Source organism: Ctenopharyngodon idella, chromosome 14 (genome assembly GCF_019924925.1).
Source record: "Ctenopharyngodon idella isolate HZGC_01 chromosome 14, HZGC01, whole genome shotgun sequence".
Classification (NCBI taxonomy): domain Eukaryota; kingdom Metazoa; phylum Chordata; class Actinopteri; order Cypriniformes; family Xenocyprididae; genus Ctenopharyngodon; species Ctenopharyngodon idella.
In genome coordinates this window covers 28,437,521-28,462,241 of record NC_067233.1, presented here as the reverse complement: position 1 = coordinate 28,462,241, position 24,721 = coordinate 28,437,521, and the positions used below count along the sequence as shown (strand labels likewise).

General features: G+C 36.3%; 1 protein-coding gene across 1 annotated transcript; it reads left to right on the top strand.

The window, feature by feature from the left end:
• The first annotated feature begins 21 nt into the window (after positions 1 to 21).
• Positions 22 to 22,699, top strand: ssrp1a (structure specific recognition protein 1a). Its single transcript, XM_051860404.1, is given in 19 exon segments — positions 22 to 207; positions 665 to 720; positions 2,615 to 2,684; positions 2,687 to 2,799; positions 4,559 to 4,664; positions 5,653 to 5,846; positions 5,930 to 6,030; positions 8,578 to 8,707; positions 9,950 to 10,053; positions 10,136 to 10,264; positions 10,686 to 10,907; positions 11,102 to 11,174; positions 13,657 to 13,786; positions 15,071 to 15,116; positions 16,382 to 16,517; positions 16,812 to 16,979; positions 21,190 to 21,284; positions 21,952 to 22,114; positions 22,192 to 22,699. Coding segments are annotated over 18 exon segments (2,106 nt in total). The 5' UTR covers positions 22 to 207; positions 665 to 666; the 3' UTR covers positions 22,264 to 22,699.
• The last annotated feature ends 2,022 nt before the right edge of the window (positions 22,700 to 24,721 follow it).

Here is a 24,721-nt window from a genome sequence, read left to right as displayed (position 1 = left end):
GTCAGGAACATGTGAGTGAGGAGTCATGGAAACGCGTGACCCTTCAATACTTCTTCCGGGTCACTGTCTTCAGAACCCGGAGGTCTGACGCGGGAAACCGGAGAATAGAAGAGCTTGATCTTTGCAGTTATTTGTTTGTGTATTCATCAAATTTCTTCAACACCGGGAAACACGCTTATACATTTATAAAGTCGTTCTTCACCCAAAGTAAGTGCTAAATAAGTTTATATAATTTACTGATGATCTTAAATCAAACCGGCTGACGGAATCGAGTCCTCTCCACATGTACGGCAGTGTGCGAGCGCAGCGGCGGTGTTTCAAAACCTAGTGAGCTTTCCTACATAGACAGCATTTCGAGCCTTATTGGCGCTTTAGATTCCCTTGAAATTGTCTCTAGAATTTAACCATTAAAACGCAAGATGGACAAAATTCTGTCTATGTAAGTAGCTCAGTAAGTTAGAGACACAACCACTGTTCTTACTAAAACAAAGATGAGGGAGAAACACAACTAGCAACTCCGATTCTGAATATGATTGGACACAATACAGCTCGTGAAGTGAATTAAAGCCTCCAGAACAAGATAAACTCTGATTTCAAACATTAAAACTCGTCTCTTGATGAATGCAGTGTTATTTCTGTTAATATTAATATTCATATTTTACAGAGATGGGAGACACTCTGGAGTTTAATGACATCCATCAAGAGGTGAAGGGATCTTGGGTAGGTGACACAAAACTTTCACTTGAATATAGAGTTTAAAAAAAAAAAAAACACGTTAAAACACGCACAGCAACTAGCAAACACTAAAATGACCCCTGGGTGTCGCAGTTTGACATTTCACCTCAACAGCGCATGGCTGTGACTCTATCTATAAGCTTCATATTTGATACATGAATTTCTAAGGCCTCTAAATGATCAACATGCTCAAAACTTTGCTGAAAAATCTGTTGTAAACTAATCTACTGATTAATAGTTCATTCTTTTTAGCAAATAAAAGGACTTTAAGAATAAATGTAAAAATGCCCCCCTTTGCTGTGAAATATTAAAGGATTAGTTCACTTTCAAATGAAAATTAGTCCAAGCTTTCCTCACCCTCAAGCCATCCTAGGTGTATATGACTTTCTTATTTCTCATGAACACAATTGGAGAAATATTAATAAATATCCTGATGCATCCGAGCTTTATAAATGCAGTGAGTGGGATCAACGAGTTTGAGCTGAAGAAAGTGCCTCCATCCACATCCATCCATCATAAACATATTCCACACGGCTCCGGGGGGTTAATAAAGGCCTTCTGAAGTGAAGCAATGCGTTTGTGTAAAAAAAAGTATCTATATTTAACAAGTTACGAAGTAAAATATCTAGCTTCAGCCAGACCTCCTTCCGTATTCAAGTTACGAAGAAAGTGTAAAACTTTCGCAGTCCAAAAAGCTTACGCTACGTCCTACACCTTCCCTATCAACCTACGGAAATAGCTTAACTGATGCGACCCCAGTTCCGTTTTTTACGTAAGTTGAATACGGAAGGCGGTCTGGCAGAAGCTAGATATATTGCTTCATAACTTGTTAAATATTGATTTTTTTTTTTTTTTTCCCCTCACACAAACACATCGCTTCGCTTCAGAAGGACTTTATTAACCCTGGAGCCGTGTGGAATATGTTTATGATGGATGGATGTGGACGGAGACACTTTCTTCAGCTCATACTTGTTGATAATTGCTCACTGCCATTATAAAGCTCGGATGCCAGGATAATAAAGTCAGGATATTATATTATTAATATATCTCCGATTGTGTTCATCAGAAAGAAGAAAGTCATATACACCTAGGAGGGCTTGAGGGTGAGTAAAGCTTGGGCTAATTTTCATATGAAAGTGAACTAATCCTTTAAGAATAAGTCATGTTGTTAGTAATATTTAAAGATGAACACTTAATGAACTGAAGCAACATTTCCTTGATTATCCATATATGATTTTTTAGAAAAGTCATGTTAAAATGTAAGTAACAAATATGATCCATTAGGCATTTGAGGAACATGTATTTGTTCATCTATCAATCATAATTTTTAGAATCTTTTAGAATTTCATCATACTTTTTGGTCATATAAATATCAGCAACTGCACCAAACTGCATATTTTTGCTCAGTTTAGGCCTCTGAATAAAAGTGTGAACTCTATATTCTCACTATCAACAAATACGATACAAAACACAACACATGTGCTGACATTTATTTTTAATGTCTAAAGGTTCAATAAACTTTTCCAAATAATTATTTTTTTCTCACTATTTCATGTCAGCCTTTAAAGGGTTAAAATCAATACACATGTATGCATTGTACAGTGTTGCATACTTTTGTCAAATGTAGTAGTCGTGTAGGTGTTCCAAGCATTGAGAAAATTTGCATACTGTTTACAGCAATATTATACCATTCCAAACATATAGTAAGTTAAACTTACTCAGAAACCTGCTGGGATTGGCTTTACATGGAAACATTTGGGAATGTACAAACAATATGTAATATGCATGATGATATATATAGCTATACAGAAAAATATCAGTAGCATAGCATATGATCTATAATTGCTCTCCATGCATTTCTATTTGTGTTTGTTGTCAGAATGATGGCCGTCTGAGGTTCAGCAAGCAGTCTGTGGTGTATAAAAGCCATAAAACAGGGAAGGTGGACAGTATCCGGCTCCTGAACTCTCTGCGGCCCAGTGGCGTCGGGTCTGCCTGGGTCATGGAATCAAACTGGCCACCAGCACTGGACACATCTACAAATACGATGGCTTCAAAGAAACAGTGAGTGTGTTGGTAAAATAATAGTTAGGGATGTACCGAAATGAAAATTCTGGGCCGAAACCTTTTTAAAATTTATTTTTCTTATTTTAAATTAGCTTCTTTTTTGAAATTCAATTATTTTAATACTTAGTTAAAAAAATAAAAAAATAAATAAAATATGTGTATGTGTGTGTGTGTGTATGTATATATATATATATATATATATATATATAATTTTTTTTTTTTTTTGGGGGGGGGGGGGGGGGGTGGTTATGATTAAATACACATTACAAGCATAGATACAGTACAACAAAGTTACAAATAAATTAAGGTCTAACTGTAGTGTATTCAGGTACAGACACATTATAATTAGGTCTAAATGTGTTCACTGTATAAATTAAATATAGATTAGTCTTTGTTAAAGCTGTCTTTTGTTGTTTGATTGACATTAATGACTTGATTAACATTCGCAGCAGGTATTTATAGGTTGCTGTCACTTTAAGACTGAATGCACCGATCTAATATACCGATATACAGCCGGTTTCTTTCTCAACTCTTTATGTTCACTTAAGACATAATCGACTGTTTACGAGAATACTTGTCGAGACTTGTATTTTGACAATTTTGTGTGTATGTGTCTGTTCGAGTGCACAGAGATGCAAAAGAGGAATCGATTCGCTGTTCGTGCGCCATCTGAAATGCGGCTCTCTGTGTGCATGCCCTCGGGGTGTGTGCGTCTGTGCTGTGCGCACAGATAACAGTTCGCAAGTGCCGAATTGATAGAGAAACTTGGCAGTTATTCCATGAAACACATGCGTGCTGAACTGTGGGGCATGGTACACACAGTTCAACTATGATCCGTTTAACCCCTAGCATAGAGTGGAATATTGAGTGGCGCATCACACCTCGCAGTTATAACGGCTAGAGCGAGAGTGAAACCCGAGCGCTGAACACTGAGGGGCGGCGGCTCATATTTTCATCTTTTCGTCTTTTTCTCTTTTGTCCAAAAACGAGAATGCCATTTTCGGCCAATAATTTTTGGTGGCCCAAATTTCAGTACATCCCTAATAATAGTTGGCCGATCATGGCTGTATGTCCATAAACGTAATATGTACTTTTATGCTAAAATGTGTCTTTTCTTCTGTGTCAATGGAAGTGCTGTGTGTGTGTGTGTATGTAATTCAAGATGTTACAGGAATGCTTTTCTCCAGGGGTTAATCACTGGCCTCCAATAATGGATTTTCTCTGTATGTGTGTTTGTATGATGTCATTGTGTGTGGTGTTTATACCGTGACTCCGGAAGAATCTGTAACTTGTAACGTAGACAAAGTTGACATGATTGTGTGTTTGTTTGCTGTGTATTGTTTAACAGCTAACTTTAAACCAGCGTCGTCATTGTCTTTACATTAGGATAAAAGGCAATATTTTGAGGATCAGGGAATGCTGGTTTGTGTAATGTTAAAGTGATGGTGAGGGATTCTGTAACCCAGTTCCAAGCTCATTAGCACACAGATGGACACACACACACCTGGTGGAGTGACATGTGGAAGCGATTGTGCAGTGCTGGATAAATAAACAGGCTGATTGAGCGTGCTCCGCATCAGCCTCCGGCCGGATTACACACACCTCCGCCATCCCAGCGGGCCGAGCGCCGCTGCCAACTCTCTTTATTAATGAACCTTGGGCTGGTTGTGAAAGAGAGTCATGGGAAGTGAGGCATTAATTCTGTTTATCTCTTCCTTCTCTTGCTCTCCCTCCGTTTTGCTTTCCTCCACCACAGGATTTTGAAAAAATCTCAGCGTTTTTTAAAGCGAACTACAAGGTCGAGTTGGCGGAGAAGGACCTGTGTGTGAAGGGCTGGAATTGGGGCACCGCCAAATTTACAGGTACACACACACATCTACGCATGCTACTAGTAATTCATTCAATTATTTTCATGTTATGGCTGATAAATGACCTATATGAAAGTTCTGTACTGTTTTGTTGAAATAAATTAAAAATGAATGACTAAAGTAAGTGTTATTAAACTTGTATTTTTAATATGAAATTTTAGATGTCATTCGATGATGGAAAAATGATCTAAATGTAAAAACAGTGGAAATGAGCATGTACAATTAAATTATAAAACAAACTCAAGTATTGGCCAATAACAATACGATACATATATATTCCAACTCTACTATGTTTATTTTATTTTTCAAAACATATTCCTAATATCACCTCTGGCATCAAAACTGCTTTAGAAAAGATGGTTAATTATTTTGTTTTGGGACAAAGTTTTTTTTTTTTTTTCATCAGTGCTGTTCTTTGGAACCTTGTTCATCAAAGAATCCTGAAAAAATGTTGTTTCCAAAAATATTAAGCAGTGCAACTGTTTGATACATTTTAAAGATCTGTTTCAACATTGATAATGATAATAAATGTTTCTTGAATATCAGTTCAGCATATTAGAATGCTTTCTGATGGATCATGAAGACTGGAGTAATGATGCTGAAAATTCAGCTTTGAATCACAGGAATAAATTATGTTAAGTTATTTTAATGGGTAATATTTCACCTTTTTACTGTATCAAATTGAAAGTTACATTTTTAAATTAATATTAAAAGGTTACTTTAAATTGTAATATTTCATAATATTACAACTGTTACAGTATTATTTTTGATCAAATAAATTCAACCTTGGTGAGCATAAGAGACATACAACATAAAACAAACATAAAATCTTACTGACATCAAACTTAAAAAAATCTGCATTTAATGACACTAAAATAAAAGTGCTAGGTGAGGAAAAGAGAAAAAAAAAAAGCTAATGTTGCCCGGTATGACATGGTCACCAATATATATTGTGCTTCTGACTTTTTGTGTGTGCGCTCAGGGTCTCTGCTGTCATTTGAGGTGAGCGACAGTCCTGTCTTTGAGATCCCACTGTCCAGCGTATCCCAGTGTGCAACGGGAAAGAACGAGGTAACGGTGGAGTTCCATCAGAATGATGATGCAGAGGTGTCACTCATGGAGGTCCGCTTCTATGTCCCGCCCAACACTGGAGACGACGGCTCAGACCCTGTGGAGGTCCGTGTGTATGTGAATGTTTTTCTCTGTCAGTGTGTATGCAGCTGCTGTTGGTGCTGATGATCTGTTTCGCGCTGTTGCAGGCGTTCGCTCAGAATGTTCTCTCAAAGGCAGACGTCATCCAAGCTACTGGAGATGCTGTGTGTATCTTTAAAGAACTTCAGTGCCTTACGCCGAGAGGAAGGTACGTTGTCTTTAAAGCACCGGTGTTACCACCATACACATCTTTGGCTAGAATGATTGACTAGTTGTTAAACAGGTTTTTCACCCAATTATAAAAATACTGTTGAACATGAAAATTCTGTCATTTACTCACTTTCATGTCATTACAAACCCATAAGACTTTTGTTCATCTTTGAAACACAAAGAAAGATGTTTTTAATCTGTAAGGTTTCTGTCCATCCATTGAAAGTCCCTAAAACATTCATGAAGACATTGTAAAAGTATCAAGGTCTTCTGAAGAGACACGATCGCTTTATATGATAAACAGATTTAACTTCACAAACTTTGATTAGCACACATACATAGAGCTCATCAAATATGGAAAATGGAAGATCAAATACGCTTGTTTGTGCGAGAATCAGTGAGGTTAGTTCTCAAGCATCAAGCAATTGATGTTTCTAGAAGATGAACATCATCTTATCATCATAAGGATGAGCAAATTGACAGAATTTTTGTGAACTATCCCTTTTAGGCTGACTGACTAGTAGGGCTGCCCCTTAAAAGTCCACTAACCGTTAGTCGACGAGAAAGGACTTAGCCGATGAAAACTGGTATTAGTTGGTTAGTTGCTGGGGGGAAAAAACTTCACAAGGAGGGTTGAAATCACGCAGTCTGTGACGTACAGTTCGTTAACGCCAGGAAATCCAAACATTCGTCAATCATTCTTCAATCATTGACCTCAAATATGGCTTATCACTTGAAACATGTAAGTAGTTTAACGCTCTAACATTAACCTAGATAAATGTGCGCTATTATTTGGCGCATATCCAAGTGTTTGTGTGGAATTGGAGCGTGCTTACTGCATGATATTGAGGAGCCGGTGCTATCACTTGCATTTAACTTAAAATACGCTATCATTTTTGGTCAGATAAGAATAATCCAACATTCGAAACTGTAAATGATTTGCTTTTATTTCTTTGAACTCGAATAACAAAACGTTGTGCTTTCGTAAATAGGGATGCACCGATACCGGTATTGGGCCCAATACCAAGCTCATGTACTTGTACTCGTACTTGTAAAAATACCCCCGATACCAAAGACCGATACCTCACGTGACGTAACTGACAGACACCGTTGGCAGCAGCATAAACAATGTCAGCTTCAGAGGTGTGGAAATACTTTCGAAATTAATGATGACAACACACACATTGCGAACTGCATGCTTTCAATCACAATTCGTTATCGATTAGTGAAGGTGAGATAGGTGGAATCGCGCTGAATGACACAGACCAGAAGCGCTCTCTCTCTCGCACACACTCTCTTTCTTGCGCGCGATCCCAGATCTCTCAGACAGAGCGGGATCAGTTCTCATTGCACCTGAATGGTCAAATGCACACATAGTTGTCAAAATGTTCATCGTGTGGAGTATCTCACGTAAATACAGTCGGTTATGGCTTAAGTCGACGTAAACATTTGGGTGAAAACAGGATGTGTGTCAGTATCTTAAAGGGACCGTAGCCTGTATTTGTCATTAATGTTAATAAAACAACAAAATATGTTAAATGTATACATGGTAAATAAACCTACTGTATCTGAAAAACAAGTTTATTTAATTTGTATCTCTATAGTATTTGTTTTATTGTTTGTAATTTGTAAATTTCTTTTTATATAACAATTATATATATATATATATATATATATATATATATATATATATATATATATATATATATATATATATATATATTGGTAATTATGCCCTTTGAAGGTTATTGGACACTGAAATTTTTGTTCTTTAAGTGATGACTTTAAGAAACTCATCATATACTTGCTTCACAGACATGAGAAATATATCTATGGAAAGATTGAAGTGTCTAAAATATAATTGAACTGATTTAATTCTAAAACAAATTTTCTCAGGTTATGTAATCCGTATGAAACGTGCATCTAGGCGCATACACTACTGGGGAGATGACGAGTCAGCATCATCGACTTCATCTCTGCAGCCGAAAACACAAAACACTAGTTTATCAATAGATTATTAAAATGTTCAGACAGTCTCCTTCTGTTTTTTCACACCACGTTCGTAATCATTACGTTTACCGGTGCGCTGCTGCAAGCTTTGTGTGCGTTTGAGCGCTGATTAGGCTATGTATTTTATATAGGCGATTAAAGGCTCGTTATTATGATTTATATGGTTTGTTAATATAAACACGCAAAATTAGTCGAATCGCTTAATTGAATGACTACTATTCGTCTAGAAAAATCTTTAGTCGAGGGCAGCCCTACTGACTAGTCAATTTTGAAAATGTAGTTTTCTACTTCCCTATTTAACACCTTGTCACCAAATGAAATTTTAAAACACTTTTTGAGTGTATATGGACTATTAACATATGGAAATATATATATATATATATATATATATATATATATATATATATATATTTTTTTTTTTTTTTTAATGTTTGCAATTTTATTTTGTGTATTGCAACCATCTGTGTGTTTCCAAGTGCTGCACACGGCCTGTATTTGAGTCTTTTGTTTGGCTCAGTTAGTGTTTTTCTTTTAGGTATGATATTCGTATCTACCCCTCCTTCCTGCACCTGCATGGTAAGACTTTTGATTACAAGATCCCCTACACCACTGTACTGCGTCTCTTCCTGCTGCCACACAAGGACCAGAGGCAGATGTTCTTTGTGGTGAGTTGTGCGTTTTAGTTTGCTGCTCCCCACCAGAGACAAATTAAACCTAACAATAGCTACATTTACATGCGGCCAAGTAATCCTTTTATCAGATTGATGGCTTACTCGGACTGAAAAGGCTTAATGTAAACACCGCAATTGATCTGACTGAATTTTCGAATGGTTTGGAATGTTTGTGTATATTTTAGGTTAAAAAAAAAAAAAAACTTATGTCAGAATATGCATAACAGCACTGCACATGTGCACAAGGTATTGTTGAATTCGACTGAGACAGATTTATTTATATGATTTTATATTACATAAATATCTGAATATTTGCTAAAAAAAGCTCTTCTCACATATATGTCAGCTTTTTGTTTAAGTATGTAATTTTGGCAAAGTTATAGTAGTTTTACTCACGGAGCTCCGGTGACATTATGACAGCAAATTTCTCAACTTCTGAACGCAGCAACTGCACACAGGGTTCCTGCGGGTCTTTAAAAAGTCAGTTGGATCAAATTTAAGGTCACTAAACAGTCTTAAGTCTCAAATGGTGTAATAAAAGTCTTAAATATCCTTTCAAGAGGTCTTAAATTTGGGGGTGGGAAATAACAGATTTCCAATAACCTGATTTGACCGAGTATGATTATTAAACTTCAAAAGGTGGTGATTGAATTCAAGAAATGTGAATGTTTAAAGAAAAACAATAAAAAGATTTTGTCAAACATAAGACATGTTTTATTCAGTACTGATGTATTGAAATTACATTGAGTATTTTAAACATGCAGTTACCCTGTTTTGCAGTTGAATGTATGCCATTTAATTAAGTAAAATAATCTAAAATGCGTGATTTGTTTTACATGATTACATGTGTGTGTGTTCTGTATGGACATACTGTATTAATTTTATTTGTGCAGGTTTTAAAAAAGGTCTTAAATTCGATGTTTAAAAACTCAGCAAACACCCAATGCGCCTGTGAACGAATGTCAATCAGATTGCTGCATTTATGGTTCATATAAACATCACTTTCTGAATCTGAAACCAGATTGGATTCATTTCAACTAGTGCCTGTAAAACATACCTAATGTGTTCTTTTATTAATGTGTCCCATTCTAAATAATGCATTGGTGTTGCTGCCACCTGCTGGTAAAATGTTGAATCACAGGTTTATTCATGATGACCTCAGTTAATCTGCTTCCTGGTTATTTAGATGGTTTATTCTTGATCTTTGACCCAGTCTTGATCCTTTTTATTTTCCAGATCAGTCTCGACCCTCCCATTAAACAGGGTCAGACACGTTATCATTTCCTCATCCTCCTCTTCTCCAAAGATGAAGACATCAGTCTTGCTCTCAACATGAGCGAGTAAGTTCACTGGACTTTCTCTGTCTGTCAAAGGTTAACCTCCATTAGCTCTGCTGATGGGATCTCTATCTCTTCTCTCTAGGGATGAGGTGGAGAAGCGTTTCGAAGGGAAGCTCAGTAAGAACATGTCTGGTCCGCTCTATGAGATTGTCAGCAGGGTCATGAAGGCTCTGGTCAACAGGAAGATCACGGTGCCTGGAAACTTCCAGGGGTAACGCACACAAGCAAATACTCTTATAAAGATATTATGCTTAGCATTTTTCTGTTCATCATTAGGGGTGGGCGATATTCTAGTATTATTTCTATTGTGGTTGAGCAAAGCACAGCTGGATGGTAGGAGTTAACCAACTTAGTTTTTGCCTGATTTTGTTCAAAATGACATCACGCTAGTTCATTGTTCGATTTAACTTGAAATATATTGGAGCCTTTAGGGAGAAAATGAGGAATAACTTGTTCGGAAAGGTTATTGCATATAGTAGCAAAAAAAATGTTTTGTCCAAAATGTTGATATAAATTGCTCCTATTACCCACCCCTAGTTCTCATTTTCATAATAGTGTGTCAAGATCAAGTTGAGCTCTTGTTTTGAAACAACTTCTGATGTCATTCTTTATCTGTGTGTGTGTGTGTTTAGTCACTCCGGGTCTCAGTGTATAACGTGTGCGTATAAAGCAAGCTCAGGGCTGCTGTATCCCCTGGAGAGAGGCTTTATCTATGTGCACAAGCCACCGGTTCACCTGCGCTTCGAGGAGATCTCCTGCGTTAACTTCGCCAGAGGAACCACCACCACTCGCTCCTTTGACTTCGAAATAGAGACCAAGCAGAATAACCAATACACCTTCAGCAACATTGAGAGGTAAACTACATTACTTTACCCATAAATCATTGCACCTTTCCATAGAAAACATAGACAGCAGTGTCCATCTCTCAATCGTAAGTAGATAATCTCTGCTGCAATCTGCGCCACCCTGTCCTAACTAGCCATGAGCGTCAAGTCAGTCCTCACTTATTCAGAAATAGCGAAGACCACCTCTCTTCTGTCTTATGTAGGGAAGAATATGGAAAACTCTTTGACTTTGTCAATGCCAAGAAGCTGAACATCAAGAACAGAGGATTTAAAGAGGTATGTTCTTTTGTTTTCAAAACATTCATTTTGGTTTAAGTCAAAATGCATAAAAGTAAAATGCACAGTAGGGCTGGGCAATATAATAAAAATGAATTAAAATTAAATCTACTTAGGAATGATTTGTCTATGTATCTGTTGTAGAGAAAAAGTCAAGCCGCCTTAAAGCAGATTTTATTCAGAGCAAGAATCTATCGAAGGCTCTGTTAACACCTGGTATTAAGATGTTTTTGGTCGATCAGATCACAAGTGGACAAGGGAGACGCATCTGTTTACACCTGGTGTTTTAATCCGTCTGTTTTGTCCATTTTCAGCCACTTCTGTCCTGATTTCTTCAAGGGGAGGGTACATGGGGGTGGGAGTAAATGTATGGGTTTATCCTGATCTTTTGATCTAATGGACAAAATAAACTCACCCAATTTACATATGAACGTGCCCAGAGATGATGGGAAAACATATGGAGAGTATCAGCTTTTATTTCTGCTCTGATAGCCGCAAGACCACACCGAACACTGTAAGTGCGTGTTAGAAATCAGGAATGGTGAGAGACCATTGTGCTTTGTACATTTTTCGTCTTCAAACAAAATCTGGGTCTTCAGCCGACAAAGTTTAAGGGCCCTATTTTAACGATATAAGCGCATGGTCTAAAGCGCACAGCACAAGTGCACTTAGGGCGTGTCCGTATCCACTTTTACTGGTTTAAGAACGGGAAAAATGTTCATCGTGCCTGGCGCATGATCTAAAAAGGTTGTCCCTATTCTCTTAATGAGTAATGGGTGTGTTTTGGGCGTAACGTGAAATAAACCAATCAGAGTCAGTTGCGCTCACGCCATGGCGCATTCGCTATTTACACGGCGGAATTTGCAAGCAGAAAAACTGAATGCTTCTCTAGTGAGGAAACGGATCTGCTCGTGCGTGAGGTTAAAGCGCGAGTAGACCACCTATGGGAAAAGCCGGATTCCACCAAAACATTTTTATCTTTAAGCACACAATAGTAATCTTTTACATTGTAATCCTTTTCTTTTTAATATTTGGCATGTTTGTGTGCTGCTGCACTTTCATGTGTGTATAATAAGCAGAATGTACGCGCGTTGTGCACCCGCATATAGGCGCATATTACTAACGTGCTCTTTAAATAACAAAACAAATATTGTGCCATTGACTTTAGACCAGGTTTCAGTTGGTCAATGGCACAGTCAGTTGCCTGAAAATAGTAACGCACCTCGTTTTCAGACCAGCACGCCCGTGGGCGCACAAATGGGCGCAAATGCATTTGCTGTTTAAACAACGTGGCGCAGGACGTGAAAATAATAACTGCGTCGGGCTGAAACTAGCCTGGCACCGCATTGCGCCGGGTGTATGATAGGGCCCTCAATCACGTCTGGATGGCGTGCTTCCCATAATGTTTACACATTAGGTCAGTAGGCGGAGAGTAGATGGTCTTTTGCGATAAACGCTCCATGTGAGCATTTACACTATGAAAACAATCCAGTCGAATGCGTTTTTAACTACCTCTGGTCGGAAGTGGACAAGCTCAAAACATTTTACACCCCGTTTACACCGGTATTTATCGTTCACTTGTGATCCGATCGACCAAACGCATCTTAATACCAGTTGTAAACAGGGCCTAAAACTACTCATTCTTTTTTTTCTTTTTTTCTTTTCTGTTCCTTCATGCTTTTAAACCAGTGCATGAGTGTGAGACGTCATATATCTGCAGCAGTATCATTTGGCACTTTGGTCAGAGCAGAAATGCAATTAAAGCATTTACATGCCTGTGTAGTGCAATTAAATTAGCAGTAACCATAACTGCAGTAGAATAGGAGTACTCTGCTTAATCACAGTATTGTTTACATGAGATTTAACTTAAACAGTACTGCTTTAATCACATTATAAAGTGAAAGGAAATGCAACCTATGATGTGAAATGATTCACTTGAACAAACAGTATAAAACAACTGATTTGCAGTTTTATTTTTATTTTTTTTCTCTCATACATTAAAATCATCACATTATTAGCAGTATTGTTTAATAACAAAAGAAATATAAAGTAAATATTTGATACATGGCCCAGCCTTAATGCGCAGTATCTATTTTTCATTTCTCAATTTTTTGTTTTTCTTTGAGTTTTGAGCTTGTTCTAATGGCTAATAGTGTTAGTGATCATGTTTTGTTCCAAAAGAGTTATAATTTAATAGATTATGTTAGGAGCTTTTTCTCTCAACCCAAAAGTGTACACATGCAGTGTTCACGCACAGATGAATGTGAAATACAAAACTGGTTTTAACTAAATAAACAATCCATTCTGTTGATGGATTTGCGCTCATGGGAATAAGCAGGAAGAGTGTTTGAACCTCTAATTCTATGATCCAGACTCTGTGTGTTTATTCTAAAGTGCCCTTGATGGCGACATGCTTTCACTACATTAACTTCCTGTGGACAGCAGCATTCACATAATTTATCGAACTGTTTGTGTGTGGTAGGGCATGAAAGGAGCAGATGGTTACAGTGACTCTGATGAAGACCAGCATGACGCTTACCTGGAGAGGATGAAACAAGAGGGCAAGATCAGAGAGGAGGGAGACGGCAGTGATGAATCTGAGGGCGATAGCGGTAATGACATGCCTCAACTAAAACAAATTGCAAACTTTATTTTTCAATAAATTAAATATGAGGTGCTAAACCTTAAAAAAAAAAAAAAAAACGCTTGTGATCCTCAGGAGGTAAAACTAAATGTTATGAGCATTTTTATTTTTTATTAAAAAGGACAATTACCAAAATGCGGTTATCAATATATGGTTAACCGCATTCTAGCAAAAAAAAACTGAACAAATTTGAGAGAAAAAATAGTAATGGGTAATAGGGTTTTCAGTTTTAGCCCAAATTAAGCCATCACTCAGTAGGCGCCACATTTTGGAACCAAATGTTGGTTTGCAGTTATCAAATTTCCTATAAATTCAAACAAGTATGTAAAGAAATTTTTCATACTAGAAAAGTATGTAAATAATTTTTTGATCTTATTTCTTAAGGTAACAGGGTTGAAGGCTGAGCTTGAAGAATGCAGTCAACACTGCAATTGTGTAAAAGTTAACTGATTGACATTTACTTGTCTTCCCTTTATGCTGTAGAAAGTCCAAATTATGTCCAAATTACCATTTTAAAAAAAAAAAAGTGGTTTTTTTTTTTTTTTTTTTTTGTAATGGTGGAAAATCATGCAGGAATAGTGGGCACAGTTAAATATTACGTTATGTTTAAAATGGATTTTAAAATTATTTACTATAAACTGAATATCAGTTCAGTAAGATGTAAGAATGAAGCTCAACCTTCAACCCTGTTATATAACAGTCTGGTTCTGGAAGTAAAAACTCCATTCATTCTCTCCATAGGGAAATTGATTTTGAACTCAAACTTACAAACCTTTAAAGACAGCCCTATTGTGAGCTACGAGTTTGTTAATCGATGGTATTTGCTTCTATTGAAGACATCAGCCCTCATTTTCAACTTCGTTTTAAAATTGTTTAACAGCAGAATTCGTGGTGAAAACTACATTACACATGATGCTATACAGAAAATTCCACCAATCGGAGAGTCGAAACAAGCAAAACACTCCAAAAGAGTCTCCCTACCTACACTCTCTAAATAGTTAAATATTTGTATACATGCATATTTTGCAATAAATTTTACAATAAAAATATATTGTTCTTACATATAATCAACATTTTTAAATCAGTAGTTTTATATTTTTCTATTGTTTTTAATTCAGTTTTCTAAATTAAAAACAATGAAGAAATATAAAACTACTCATTTCTGTATGTCAAGTAATGGAACTTCAAAGTGTATGTTGTTAGTGGAACGTTGAATTCTGTAGAGTAGTTAATATCTAATATTTTCCTGTAGATGAGTCTTTCAACCCTGGAGAAGAGGATGACGACGTTCCAGAAGAGTAAGGGATTTTAAATATTTATTTTCTTGTTTTTTTTAAAACGATTTGTCAATATTTCACTTAGTTGTCAAAATTACCGACATTGGTACCTAATTGGTACTGAAATTTTAAAAATGTGATTCGTAAACACACCTGATTGGCCATTGTGTTGACGCGCTCATCGGATATGTCTGTGATTGGCTTCAATGATGTTTACACTACCAGTCAAAAGTTTGGAAACATTGCTATTTTTAATGTTTTTGAACAAAGTCTCATTAAGGCTGCATTTATTTCATAATAAATACAGAAAAAACAATGTGAAATATAATTACAATTTAAAATTATGGTTTTCTATTTAATATACTTTAAAATATAATTTATTTCTGTGATGCAAAGCTGAACTGTCAGCATCATTACTCCAGTCTTCAGTTTCACATGATCCTTCAGAAATCTGATTTGATACTCAGTTATTATCAATGTTTAAAACATTTGTGTTGCTTAATATTTTTTTGGAACCTGTGATACTTTTTTTCAGGATTCATTGATGAATAAAAGGTTAAAAATAACAGCATTTTTTCAAAATATAAATCTTTTCTAACAATATAAATCTTTACTATCACTTTTTATCAATTTAACACATCCGTGCTGAATAAAAGTATTCATTTTTTTTTTTTTTTTTTTTTTTTTTTTTTTTTTTTTTTTTTTTTCAAAAAAAAGAAGAAAAAAAATTACTGACCCCAAACTTTTGAACGGTTGTGTATATTGTTACAAAAGATTTCTATTTTAAATAAATGCTGATATTTTTTTTTTTTAACATTTTATTCATCAAAGAATCCTGAAAAAGTATCACAGGTTATAAAATAATATTAAGCAGCACAACTGTTTCCAACATTGATAATAAATCAGCATATTAGAATGATTTCTGAAGGATCATGTGTCACTGAAGACTGGAGTAATGATGCTGACAGTTCAGCTTTGCATCAGAGAAATAAATTATATTTTAAAGTATATTAAAATAGAAAACCATAATTTTAAATTGTAATAATATTTCACAATATTATTGTTTTTTCTGTATTTATTATGAAATAAATGCAGCCTTAATGAGCATAAGAGACTTTGTTCAAAAACATTAAAAATATTAATGTTTCCAAACTTTTGACCGGTAGTGTACGCTCAACAGCGCTCAAAGCGTCTCATTTTTAAAACTTCAGTACCAATTGGTACCAAAGTCGGTACTTTTGACAACTCTACTTTCACTCTAATAATATAATGTTGTGTCTGTGCAGGTATGACAGTAACGCTTCAGCGAGTGATAGTGAGGGAGATGATGGTGACAGTGAAGATGAAGGAAAGAAGAAAAAAGTTGAAAAGAAGCCCAAGAAAGTGGTGAAAGAGAAGAAAGAGAGAAAACCACGGAAAGAGGTCTTGAACCTTTTTTTTTTTTTTTGCAACTTGTCACTAATATCTGATATGTCAGTTTTTACATATGAATATCAATGTGTCTTAAAGAGTGAAGGCAAAAGAGAGATGCACAGTGGTGCTTTTTACACCATGCCGGTTTGTTCTCGTCTGTTAAAACTGCACACAATAAACATCACTGTGAAGTGCCTTAATACATTTACTGACATCTGTTCAACAGTTCAGAAAACGAAACTGATGTTACCCCCCACTTTCACACTTTATTAAACTTCACTTCCTCTCTCTCTTGGCAAACAGAAAAAGGTGAAAGACGCAGGTGCTCCTAAGAGGCCGATGAGCGCTTACATGCTGTGGCTGAATGGCAACAGAGAGCGCATCAAGAGTGAGAATCCTGGGATATCAGTTACTGAAATCTCCAAGAAGGCTGGGGAAATGTGGAAGCAGCTAGGCAAAGACCGGAAAGAGGTTAGCTGCATTAAAACCCCACACACCAATAACCAGGAAGTCTTCACGGCTCCTATTAAGGAAAATTTTTGAAAATATTTGAACAGCTATATAATTGCATTGCTATATAACTGATGAACCCCCGGTTTCACAGACAGGGCTTAAGCTAGTCCTAGACTAAAATGCATGTTTGAGCTGTTTTAACTGAAAGCAACTTGTACTGACATATCTTAAAAATATGTCAGTGTCATTGTTTTGTCTCCAGCACACCAGCAATGTTTTTTTTCTAGTGTACTTTTATAAAAGCTGCTTAAATATCCTAATTGAACTAAGGCTTAATCCTGGTTTAGGCTAAGCCCTGTCTGTGAAACTGTGCCAAAAACATATTTAGTATATAATTCCATTTACTGAATGTAAAGATACAATTCTGCATTAAAGCCAGACTAAATTATGCCTGTTCTGACCCACCTCAACCCCTAGTATCAAAATATACAGTTTTAATTGCTGTTAATACATTTACAAATGCAAACAATCTGTGTAAAAACACCCAAATGCCACTTCAGAAGTGCTTCTGTACAGTGTTGGGTAAGTTACTTCAAAAAAGTAATTAATTACTAATTACATCATCAATGTTGTATTTAAAATACTTTTCTAATTACTCTGTCTGAAAAGTAATTTAATTACTCAATAAGTAACTTACTAATTACTACTTAAAATCCCTATAAACCTTGACCGGATAGACAATAGAAAGGAAACTCTTTTAATAATTTAGTCAAACATGGAATAGTTTAGCCTTTTTATAGCTTTTTAAAACATTTTAATTTTATTAAAACATATAATTTAAAAAAAAAAAAATTTTAGTAACAAATAGGGATGTCACTATACCAAAAATCTAGTAGTGGGTACCGATACCACCAAAAGTGCACAATACTCAATACCAAAGTCGATACCACTGTAAAAATATACAAATAAAACTGTATAAATTAAATATAAATTAATCCTTATTAAAGCTTTTCTTTTGTTTAATTATCATTTATAATACAGACAGCCAATAGTAGACAGTAGCATGTTTTAAAGACTGCTGTCACTAAGACCTAATGGACAGAGACAATATGCTGTTACACATGCTGTTCACATTCACATAACCAATACAAATATACTCCAAGATGGGCAATTTGACACTCGCGAGAGGCGGCTATGTGTGTGCGCTTTGGTTGAGAGTGCACTGACTGAAGACCGTCTCTCAGAGAGCGTGCACAGTTTTTTTTTTTTTTTTTTCTCCCCCCTTCTCTCTAGGACATAGCTTACATTTTACCGTAATGTTCTTGCCTACCTGTGTCAAAAAAGTGAAGTAATTGGATTATTTCCATTCTGAAAAACAGCCACTCGCTTCTGCCGGCGTCTTCAGACAGTGACTATAATGCAGCCAACTGGTTCGAAGCTGCGAACTCACGCGCAACTGCACTACAGCTAACGATTTTAAAGAGGCAGCGTTCACTTTTACCTTTTAGATGACAAATTTAGATTTTAAATTCAATGTTGATTTAAACAGAACTGTTGAACTAATTTACAGTATGTAACGCAAGTACGTTATAAGTAACTGTAATTAAATTATCTAAAAATGAACAGTAATCCCTTACTTTACTTTTTTAGTGGATAAGTAATTTAATTACAGTAACGCGTTACACCCAACACTGCTTCTGTGCCACCTTTTGTATTGTTAAAAAAAAAAAAAAGTTTTGATTTTAGGAAAATGGCAACATTCAGTACGCAAATATTACAGTGCCATTACACCGCGTTCCAAATTATTATGCAAGTGACATATCAGTAAGATTTCAGTACAACAAACATTCAGATTTTAGTTTTTCTAAGAAAATGTTTTTGTTTATTTATCCATGTCTTTTTAGATAACTGGTATCAATCTCAGACAAAATAATTTGCCAGGTCTATGGAAACCCTACTTAGAGGTTGTTCCACATTATTAAGCAAGTCACAGTTCTCATGCAATATGGGGAGGAAGAAAGATCTTTCTGAAGAATAAAAGCATGAAATGATCCAATGTTGTGCAAAAGGCATGAAAACAACTAATATTGTGTGAAAACTGAATGGAGATTATCAAATTTGTGAGTGATTTAGAGCACAGCAGAACTCGGTCAGATAAAGGCTTATTAATGAAAGTTCCTGTCAAAAAAATTAATTGTATTAAAAGGGCATCTATAAAAAAGCCAGTGTTGAGCAGCAAACAGGTATTTGAAGTTTTCAGGCTGGCAGTTGTGTGTAAAGATGCATTTTAACCACCACTAACCAAACCTCACAAAGAGAAACATTTACAGTGGGTGTAGAAATACATTTTCAAACAGTTTTATTGCTGTGGTGTTTTTTTTGCAGCATGGGATAGTGCATAGTGCATTGTATTTCAGAAGGCGCTATCCTCCTTTTTATACCATAGCTGAAAATGGCCAGTTATGAACTCCACCTATCTTGGAAAAGTCATTTTAATACCCTCAGAGACCCTAAAGGGACCCTCCATCTCACTTCCCAATATTCCAGCTCAAATCATCACCCAAGCATTCGTCAGTGAATAAAACTATTTAAAAATGAGTTGTCTTGTATTTCTAAATCCACTGTAAATGTTTCTCTTTGTGAGCTTTGGTTTAAAGTGGCTGAAATGCATCTTTACGCACAACTGCCAGCCTGCATGGAGAGCTTATTGAGACTCCAGAGACACCAGCAGCTTCAAATACCTGTTTGCTGCTCAACACTGGCGCTTTTTATAGATGCCCTTTTAATACAATTTTTTTTTGACAGGAACTTCCATTAATAAGCCTTTATCTGACCGAGTTCTGCTGTGCTCTAAATCACTCACAAATCTTATAATTTGATAATATCCATTCAGTTTTCACACAATATTAGTTGTTTTCACACCTTTTGCACAACATTGCACCATTTCATGCTTTTCATCTTCAGAAAGATCTTTCTTCATCACCATATTGCATGAGAACTGTGGCTTGCTTAATAATGTGGAACAACCTCTAAGTAGGGTTTCCATAGACCTGGCAAATTATTTTGTCTGAGATTGATACCAGTTATCTAAAAAGACATGGATAAATAAACAAACAAACATTTTCTTAGAAAAACTAAAATCTGAATGTTTATTGTACTGAAATCTTACTGATATGTCACTTGCATAATAATTTGGAACGTGGTGTATTGGTGGTCATATTTAAAACATGCATTTCTTAAAGGGTTAGCTCACCCAAAAAATGAAAATTCTGTCATTAATTACTCATCTTCGTGTCGTTCCACACCCCATTCCAGACCTTCGTTCATTTTTGGAATACAAATTAAGATATTTTTGATAAAATCCGAGAGCTTTCTGATCCCCCATGGAAAGCAACGCAATTACCACTTTCAAGGCCCAGAAAGGTAGTAAAGACTTTGTTAAAATAGTCTGTGACTACAGTGGTTCAACCTTAATGTTATGAAGCAATGAGAGTACTTTTTGTGCGCAAAAAAATAAAAAATAATGACTCTGTTCAAAAATCGATTCATAAAATTAAGGTTGAACCACTGTAGTCACAGGGACCATTTAAATGATGTCTACTACCTTTCTGGGCCTTGAAAGTGGTAATTGTTTTGCTGTCTATGGGGGATCAGAAAGCTCTTGGATTTCATCAAAAATATCTTAATTTGTGTTCTGAAGATGAACAAAGGTCTTACGGGTGAGTAATCCTGCTCCTGGAGGGCCTCTGTCCTGCAGAGTTTAGCTCCAACCCCTAATTAAACATACCTGAATTAGCTAATTAAAGTCTTACTAGGCATATTAGAAACTTTCTGGCAGGTGTGTTGTGGCAAGTTAGAGCTAAACTCTGCAGGACAGTGACCCTCCACCTCCAGGACCAAGTTTGGACACTCCTGATCTTGACTCTTTCCTCCATCAAAACACCTTGTTTATGGATTTTAGTTCTGTGGCAAATTCTATATTTTATGCATGCCATGGAGTTTAGTTTTCGGGAAAATTGCTTTCTTTCCTGCAAATGCAGAGCGACTGCTGCACCACTGAATACATTTATTAGCCACTTACTGAATTATTTGTCTGTGGTTTGCTTCATTGTGCCACAGACAGATGATTGAAGCATAAACTACTGATGCTGTGTTGTTATAGAGTCAACTGACTTGTTTATATAATTCAGCATTATGTTTAGCTGAATGTCTCTTGTGTGTGTTGCAGGAGTGGGACCGAAAAGCAGAAGAGGCCAAGAGACAATACGAAAAAGCCATGAAGGAGTACAGAGAGAGTGGAGGGGGAGCGGCATCTGTTACTAAGTGAGCCAACACACTCCAAGTCTATCGAACACACACTTTGTTAGAATCATTTTATATCTTAAAGCATTTTTTGCACACTGTGTATTGTTTATCATTTATATAATTTGCATTAGGCAAGATATCAGATTTTAAGACAAAGAAATCACTAGATTACTAAAGTTTCTTAGCCTCACCAAGGCTGCATATATTTGATTTATATAATAGTGAAATATTACAAAAATTATTATTTTAAAATACTACAATTTAAAAGAACTGTTTTCTATTTGAATATATTGTAAAATGTCATCTTCCTGTGATCATCTAGTCTTAAGTGTCACATGATCCTTCAGAAATCATTCTAATATACAAATAAATAGAAAACATTTATTTCAAGAATCATTTATTATCAATGTTATAAACCCTTGTGTTGCTTAATATTTTGGTAGAAACTGATACATTTTTTAGGATTCTTTGAATAGAAAGTTTAAAAGAACAGTATTTGAGATGGTAATCTTTTTTTATCATTATAAGTGTCTTTACTGTCACCTTTTATTCATTTAATGTGTTCTTGGTGAATAAAAGTATTAATTTAAAAAAAAAAAAATGTTCATTTGAACAATGGTGTATATTACAATGAGTGTTACTGGCAGCTCTGCTTTATATTGACAGTCATCGCTTATAATTTTAGGGAAAAGAAAAAGACAGGAGGAAAGGTGGAAGCTAAGAAAAAGAGTGGAGGAGAAAAGGAGAAAAAGAAAGAGGGCGGAAACGAAAGTTTTAAGAGCAAAGAGTTCATCTCCAGCGAGGAGAGCTCATCTGAATCTGACCACGACAGAGGCAGCAAACGCAAGGTGTGTGGCTGAATGTTTCCTCTTAAGATTATCAGTTATTTCGATTTGCATCATTTAATCTGCCTAATCTATTGCAGGCTTCTGATGATGAGGAAGAGGAAGCCGCCTCCACACCAGCCACCTCAGAGGAGGAGTCAGGATCTGACTGATGTCACACTGACAGCACAAAGACATTTCCACATCTCAGGTTTCACAAATGAATAATTGATGATTACTTGGACCAAGACTTTCTGCTTCCGTGCTGTATGCGCTCCACGCACATTGTTTCACATTTTTCCATTCAGACTGAGAACTTGAAAATAGACAAGTAACATTTTTCCCCTTCTTTGAGAGTGACATCAGCAACTCTCAGATTTTTTAAATAATTTTTTCTCCAGTTTTGATAGACTGTCATAATTCAGGGAAGTGTTGATAGACCTACTTGTAGAGGATTTTCCCCTCTTTTTTTTTTTTTTTCTTTTTTTTTTTGCAAATGGAAAAACTGCACTTCAGTAAATGTTTTGGTTATTTCATTAACGTGTTTTGTACTTTAAGCTATCAAAATGTTGACCACTGTTTTGCAATAAAATTTCAGTGAGTGATTAAGTGTGTGGGTGGTTCAGGCATACCCTACATTATGTCCCCACAAAGATGGCAGTATCCGAAGTCCTTGTCCTTTGCAAGGACATTTTTGGTTCCCATGAAGAAAACAGTTTATAAATCATACTAAATGTTTTTTTGACAATGTAAAAATGCAGAAAGTTTTCTGTGATGGTTAGGGCAGTGGTTCTCAAACTTGGTCACGCCCCCCCCTTAAACCTTTAAAAAAATCTGGAGTGGCTTGTGATGCCGTCTGCTGAAGTGGTGCTTTTCTATTGCTAGGAACTTATATTTTGGGCTTGTTCAGACAGTGCGACGTCAACGGTCTGAATAAGAACGATTCAGTGGAATTGCCGTTTGGTTGGGAACCACTGCTCTAAACTATGCAAAAAGTGGGTGACGCCTTTGTGTTCAAGAATATATGATTGTGTTGCTTTCTGCATAGCTGGTTCATCTATTGAATAAATATGCCAATGAGTGGGGAAATGACAATGTTCAAAACATGGTGCGAAAGTGAAGTGACACGTGTCCCATACTTGAAATTTGTGCTCTGCATTTCACTCATACAAGTGCACACACACAGAGCAGTAAGTATTGAACACATACCCGGAGCAGTGAGCAGCCATTTTTGCGGGTTAGGGGGTCAAAGGCACCTTAGAGCACCATTCATTCACCTCCCCCCACCTACATTTCCTGCCAGTACTGAGACTCGAACCCATGACCTTTGGGTTACAGGTCTGACTTTCTAACCATTACACCATATCATTCACCATATCACGCCACATGCAGTGTAGACAGCATCACTGATTATAATGGGTTCTATTTTCTTTTGTCGTGTCGCACCGCGCCGCATCCAGTGTAGACAACATCACTGATTATAAGTAAGCAATAAGGTAAGAGAGACTGTGCTGTATCGTGAGTAAGTCACGGCTGAAGGGTGTTGCTAGGCACGACGCGAAGTGGAGTGCCTACAACTCCTTCAGCCGTGACTTGTTCACGATACAGCACTAGCCTTGAGTAATTTATTGCTTTTATATAATGGTTACCACACAATACAAATATTAAAGCCAGAAATATGTGTCAATGCAACTTTTAGAAAAAGTTTACTTAATGAAAGCCTTCCTTCCGCCGGAAAAAATAGTCCCTGACCGTGAACAGCAACAGAAGTTACATTTTCACGCCATTAGATGGCGGCAAAGACTGACTTTATGAGTGTCAGTCAGTAGCGAAAACTTTTATATTGAAAAGACTGAATTGGTTTGAAAACGGAACAAGACGCAACTGACAAATGCTTTGACTAGCGCTGTCAGTCATGGGAAAACCCCTTAACTGTTAAAAGGACAAGATGATACATCGAACATTTAAACAGATTTTTTATTATGAACATAGGACTGACCTGAAGGAATCAAGGACAGGAACTAACCGTTTTATAATGGGTTCTATTTTCTTTTGTTGCATCGCACCGCATTCAGTGTAGACAGCATCGCTGATTATAATGGGTTCTATTTTCTTTTGTCGTGTCGCATCTCACGTCCAGCGTAGACACAGTGTTAGGCCTACAGAGTGTTGTAGTGATGACATATTTTTGTAAGTTGGAATCACCCTGGTTCCCTCAACAAAAACCCAATAGGATTTTTCTATTGGCATTTGGATTATTGCACAAAATAAGCTCTGTGACCAACAGAAGTCTATGGGTGCATCCCAATTTGCATACTTATGCACTATTCTATGACGTTTTTAAGTATAAATAGTACAAGTATTGTTCACACCAAAAATTCCAAAAAGAAAAAGTGCACTTTAAAGGATTTTTAGGACGCACTAAATTAACAGAAAAAATGAAGCATGGAATGTTGGACACTTTATGCACTCGACTGTCGCAGCTTTTATTACATAGCAGAGGGGGAGAGGCGATCAGACTCTGATGCTGAATGACAAAATAACCTTATAAAATTCACACACTACCAGGATGAGTACGTAGTGCACGAGGGTATAGTGTATAGTTTGGGGCGCAACTAATGATTCTTACGT